The sequence below is a fragment of the Staurois parvus genome, unplaced genomic scaffold (assembly GCF_062004578.1).
Source record: "Staurois parvus isolate SC_StPar_1 unplaced genomic scaffold, SC_StPar_1.0 ptg000327l, whole genome shotgun sequence".
NCBI classification, from domain to species: domain Eukaryota; kingdom Metazoa; phylum Chordata; class Amphibia; order Anura; family Ranidae; genus Staurois; species Staurois parvus.
The window spans coordinates 6,680,093-6,686,092 of record NW_028318123.1 but is presented as its reverse complement, the minus strand read 5'-3'; the positions used below and the strand labels follow the sequence as shown (position 1 = coordinate 6,686,092).

Here is a 6,000-nt window from a genome sequence, read left to right as displayed (position 1 = left end):
CTGTTAGTACAACCTTGCCATGCCATTCACCACCAGCCCCGCCTACCATTCCGCCCCCGTTCCATCCTCATTCTTAGATATTTGGAATCTCCAATCTCCCAGATATGGTAATGAGGGAGCATACAGGCTGGTACTGAAGTGGTTAAACAGTGTTGTTGTCTTGGCCAGAGGCCACGCCCTCCACAGTCCAGCTGTCCCCAGTCTCTACCTGAACCCTCCACTCCTGACCTCCGTCCCCTTTAAGCACCTAATAGAAGGTAGAGGAGCTCGGCGATCCTCCCCCTCCCCCTCCCCCAGCACTGCGCCTCCTCCGACTGACATCCCTCCTCCCGGTCCGCAGATTGCAGTGCCGACACATATGTAGAGGGATCAGCAGTGCGGAGCACACATGTGCCGGGGAACGTACAGCAGACCGGACATACATTGACATCTAGCACCAGAGACAGCGGCCATGGCGGAGGAGGCAGACATGACGTCTCCTAAGAGCCCCAGAGCAGGGACGGTGCCTGCAGGTAAGGCTGACTACAGGAGATGGGATCACACTATGTTGTCATCATCGTGTATGGGGGAGATCGGCGTATGGCGCAGATCTATACCATGACGGTGTACTCAGATGTGATCAAAGTACAGAGGAGGAGGAAGGAGCCAGCTGTCACCAGCCTGGACTAATCTAACCAGAGAGGACATTAAACCCCTCCCATCATAATCCAGCCATCCTCAATGCTGATGTGGACTGATTTGTGGCCACAAATAGATGATTGACTGCTGTATATGGAGGAATCGCGGGGCTCCCACTGATGTCTAATGACAGATGGATGTTGGATGATATCATACCCACTGATCTTCATTCCCCCCCCCCACTGATCTTCATTCCCCCCCCCCACTGATCTTCATTCCCCCCCCCCACTGATCTTCATTCCCCCCCCCCCCCCCCACTGATCTTCATTTCCCCCCCCCCCCCCACTGATCTTCATTTCCCCCCCCCCCCCCACTGATCTTCATTCCCATGGCTGATTGGGGGTGTGCACACCTGAGCGCGAAACATTACAAATCCCATTGCTTGAAATGGTGTCTGTTCACAGACGCCTGTCACTTGATAAAGCATGGGAGCAGGGGCAGACTGACAACTCATGGGGCCCCCGGGCAATGGGGGATCATGGTGCCTCTATGTCCTTACTCAAAATAGCCTATGAAAAAGGTACCAGGGCCATCTCATGGAGCCCCCTACTGCTCCTCGGGCAGTGCCCGAGTTTCCAAATAGTCAGGAGCAGTGCACAGGAGCTTCTCTTCAGGCAGATTTTGCCGTTTTTGTCCCCTATAGACTTCAAAGCATGCACCTGAAAAAAAACGCACGCATTCTAAGCGTTCCCATAAAACTTGCTAGGGCAAAGAAAAACGCCTGATCCTGCTCCAAAAAAGAAAAAAAAGCACCTGTATGGCACATCACCTCCAAAACATGCGCATGCCCAAAAAAAGCCTGTAAAATCCCATTACACCCCAGTCACGACTTTGGCATGTGATGTGCATGCCATGCAACTTGCAAATCGTATGCCAAGTCACACTCTATTGTCCGCAATTACAGCGGTCACATCGGTGCGGTTCCGACTTGGTTGGAGCCGCACCGATTTCTAAAGTTGTATATACACTACTTTTGGTGCGATTTGTATAGACAGATGCCTCAGGGACAGTTCACATGGCATGCGTTTCAATGTGCTTTTTTTCTGCATCCAAAATGCACAGAAAGTAGGTTATATCTTTGTCAATGACATAGTTCACATCAGTGCTTGCAGTTCCAGTACGTTGTATTTTTTTTTTTTTTTTTTTCAGCAACTGGAACAGGCTGCATTTTTCTTGCACAGAACTGTACTGAAACGCAGTAAAATGCATTTGGAATGGACATGTCTCTATTTAAATTGAAGCTAAAAAGAGGGGGGGGGGGAATCAGCATCAAAAATGTGCATGCAGAAACGCATCCAGAATGCATCTGTACTGCGTTTCTATGGTTTGAACCAGCCCTAAAAATGCCACTTTTTTACGCATTCAGGTGTTTTTTTTTGTTTTGTTTTTTTTAAACGGTCTAAATGCAGCCCGTTGTTGTTATTGGGCCTATACACACAGGCAAATAAATGTGTGCTGCCTATTGATCAGTGAAAAAATATATACATAAATCTGCCTTGTTGGATCGTATTATATGCACATGTAGAACACATCCCAAGAAAAGCTAAAAGAATTTTTATGCACCTGTGCGCAAATATTTCCAGGTACACACATTTAGGGCCAGTTCACACTGCCATGCCTGGAGCTGAATCGCACAGGAACAAGCTGTGCATTTCTGTGCAGTTCACATGCAGCTCTGTGTGGTGCAATTTCCAGGCCATTTATTTCTCACCACACCACCCCAGAAGTAGTACATGCACTACTTTCTAAAAAGCACTGTAACAGGATCACATGGTACAAAAGTGCGGGCAAGTGTGGGCAAATGCACTGCGTTTGTGGTGTTAACATTTTATTGACACCCGCTTCAGATCGCAAAAGCAGTGGGTTGAATCGCACAGGAGCGGGCAGTGCGATTCTAGTACAGGCATGGTCTGAATGGGCACTCACTATACAGGAATTATCTGATGGTCATACAAGTACCCTACTGTACTGTTACAAATCACCTGAATGTAGCCTCTGGGGACACCAGGAGATACTACTCTACGTGATTGTGTCTAGAAAGCAGTTTCATCCATCCCTGTCATTACATCAAGGGGCCTATTTATACAACAGTGAACATGACTTTCACCGAAAATTCACCTGTGGGGAATCAATCCCTATACACCAGGAAGATTCTCCTGCAGTGGATGTGTGCTGAATGTCAGATTCACTGCTTTCTTAATTTGCTCCTAGACTTGCCAGTTGTTGTCTTTGCACTAGACGTGGCTATGACATGTGCTGGACTAGACAGACCTGTCCTTGCTGCTTCATGTTTAGTAATCTACCCGGTGTCATCACCTGTAGCTTGCTTTGGTATTTGCCTTGAAGCATTTTAATCATTTTCATTTGATTGTTTCTATTGTAATGTATGGTGCTGGTTCCTTTTTTATATAGTGGGTAGGAAATGTCCTTGTCTTCTCCTCTAGAGCAGTTCAGCAAAGCCAAGGTATGGCAAAAGGCCCATGTTGATTAAATGCTGCTACTGTAATTCCTAGCTGTGGTATGGGAAGCTTTGTAGGTGTTATGACAGCATGAGTGTGTCTGCTTGTTTCCCTTCTGACAGGTGCAGAGTCATGAGTGCTAGTTTCTTTCTGTTTTGACGGGCAGTGGTTTATGAACTTGTCTCTCTTCTGACAGGCAGAGCTTTGTGAGAGTGCTGGCTTGTTTCTTTTAATACGCCGATATTCCGGCGTGCTGGCTTGTCTCTTGGTAGGCAGAGATTCCGGCGTGCTGGCTTGTCTCTTGGTAGGCAGAGATTCCGGCGTGCTGGCTTGTCTCTTGGTAGGCAGAGATTCCGGCGTGCTGGCTTGTCTCTTGGTAGGCAGAGATTCCGGCGTGCTGGCTTGTCTCTTGGTAGGCAGAGATTCCGGCGTGCTGGCTTGTCTCTTGGTAGGCAGAGATTCCGGCGTGCTGGCTTGTCTCTTGGTAGGCAGAGATTCCGGCGTGCTGGCTTGTCTCTTGGTAGGCAGAGATTCCGGCGTGCTGGCTTGTCTCTTGGTAGGCAGAGATTCCGGCGTGCTGGCTTGTCTCTTGGTAGGCAGAGATTCCGGCGTGCTGGCTTGTCTCTTGGTAGGCAGAGATTCCGGCGTGCTGGCTTGTCTCTTGGTAGGCAGAGATTCCGGCGTGCTGGCTTGTCTCTTGGTAGGCAGAGATTCCGGCGTGCTGGCTTGTCTCTTGGTAGGCAGAGATTCCGGCGTGCTGGCTTGTCTCTTGGTAGGCAGAGATTCCGGCGTGCTGGCTTGTCTCTTGGTAGGCAGAGATTCCGGCGTGCTGGCTTGTCTCTTGGTAGGCAGAGATTCCGGCGTGCTGGCTTGTCTCTTGGTAGGCAGAGATTCCGGCGTGCTGGCTTGTCTCTTGGTAGGCAGAGATTCCGGCGTGCTGGCTTGTCTCTTGGTAGGCAGAGATTCCGGCGTGCTGGCTTGTCTCTTGGTAGGCAGAGATTCCGGCGTGCTGGCTTGTCTCTTGGTAGGCAGAGATTCCGGCGTGCTGGCTTGTCTCTTGGTAGGCAGAGATTCCGGCGTGCTGGCTTGTCTCTTGGTAGGCAGAGATTCCGGCGTGCTGGCTTGTCTCTTGGTAGGCAGAGATTCCGGCGTGCTGGCTTGTCTCTTGGTAGGCAGAGATTCCGGCGTGCTGGCTTGTCTCTTGGTAGGCAGAGATTCCGGCGTGCTGGCTTGTCTCTTGGTAGGCAGAGATTCCGGCGTGCTGGCTTGTCTCTTGGTAGGCAGAGATTCCGGCGTGCTGGCTTGTCTCTTGGTAGGCAGAGATTCCGGCGTGCTGGCTTGTCTCTTGGTAGGCAGAGATTCCGGCGTGCTGGCTTGTCTCTTGGTAGGCAGAGATTCCGGCGTGCTGGCTTGTCTCTTGGTAGGCAGAGATTCCGGCGTGCTGGCTTGTCTCTTGGTAGGCAGAGATTCCGGCGTGCTGGCTTGTCTCTTGGTAGGCAGAGATTCCGGCGTGCTGGCTTGTCTCTTGGTAGGCAGAGATTCCGGCGTGCTGGCTTGTCTCTTGGTAGGCAGAGATTCCGGCGTGCTGGCTTGTCTCTTGGTAGGCAGAGATTCCGGCGTGCTGGCTTGTCTCTTGGTAGGCAGAGATTCCGGCGTGCTGGCTTGTCTCTTGGTAGGCAGAGATTCCGGCGTGCTGGCTTGTCTCTTGGTAGGCAGAGATTCCGGCGTGCTGGCTTGTCTCTTGGTAGGCAGAGATTCCGGCGTGCTGGCTTGTCTCTTGGTAGGCAGAGATTCCGGCGTGCTGGCTTGTCTCTTGGTAGGCAGAGATTCCGGCGTGCTGGCTTGTCTCTTGGTAGGCAGAGATTCCGGCGTGCTGGCTTGTCTCTTGGTAGGCAGAGATTCCGGCGTGCTGGCTTGTCTCTTGGTAGGCAGAGATTCCGGCGTGCTGGCTTGTCTCTTGGTAGGCAGAGATTCCGGCGTGCTGGCTTGTCTCTTGGTAGGCAGAGATTCCGGCGTGCTGGCTTGTCTCTTGGTAGGCAGAGATTCCGGCGTGCTGGCTTGTCTCTTGGTAGGCAGAGATTCCGGCGTGCTGGCTTGTCTCTTGGTAGGCAGAGATTCCGGCGTGCTGGCTTGTCTCTTGGTAGGCAGAGATTCCGGCGTGCTGGCTTGTCTCTTGGTAGGCAGAGATTCCGGCGTGCTGGCTTGTCTCTTGGTAGGCAGAGATTCCGGCGTGCTGGCTTGTCTCTTGGTAGGCAGAGATTCCGGCGTGCTGGCTTGTCTCTTGGTAGGCAGAGATTCCGGCGTGCTGGCTTGTCTCTTGGTAGGCAGAGATTCCGGCGTGCTGGCTTGTCTCTTGGTAGGCAGAGATTCCGGCGTGCTGGCTTGTCTCTTGGTAGGCAGAGATTCCGGCGTGCTGGCTTGTCTCTTGGTAGGCAGAGATTCCGGCGTGCTGGCTTGTCTCTTGGTAGGCAGAGATTCCGGCGTGCTGGCTTGTCTCTTGGTAGGCAGAGATTCCGGCGTGCTGGCTTGTCTCTTGGTAGGCAGAGATTCCGGCGTGCTGGCTTGTCTCTTGGTAGGCAGAGATTCCGGCGTGCTGGCTTGTCTCTTGGTAGGCAGAGATTCCGGCGTGCTGGCTTGTCTCTTGGTAGGCAGAGATTCCGGCGTGCTGGCTTGTCTCTTGGTAGGCAGAGATTCCGGCGTGCTGGCTTGTCTCTTGGTAGGCAGAGATTCCGGCGTGCTGGCTTGTCTCTTGGTAGGCAGAGATTCCGGCGTGCTGGCTTGTCTCTTGGTAGGCAGAGATTCCGGCGTGCTGGCTTGTCTCTTGGTAGGCAGAGATTCCGGCGTGCTGGCTTGTCTCTTGGTA

The 6,000-nt window shown here is 52.2% G+C and overlaps 1 protein-coding gene across 13 annotated transcripts in view; it reads left to right on the top strand.

Moving 5' to 3' along the window:
- Positions 1–247: 247 nt before the first annotated feature.
- Positions 248–6,000, top strand: part of MAP7D2 (MAP7 domain containing 2) — a 219,649-nt gene continuing 213,896 nt past the window's right edge. For 3 of the 13 annotated variants that reach the window (XM_089683925.1, XM_089683920.1, XM_089683916.1), the window contains exon 1: positions 249–512. In XM_089683925.1, coding sequence (XP_089540051.1) covers positions 452–512 — 61 coding nt within the window. In that variant the 5' untranslated portion in view covers positions 249–451. Of the gene's footprint in view, positions 513–6,000 lie in introns of all 13 variants that reach the window. The other 10 variants (XM_089683921.1, XM_089683914.1, XM_089683924.1 and 7 more) reach the window with 7 other exon arrangements.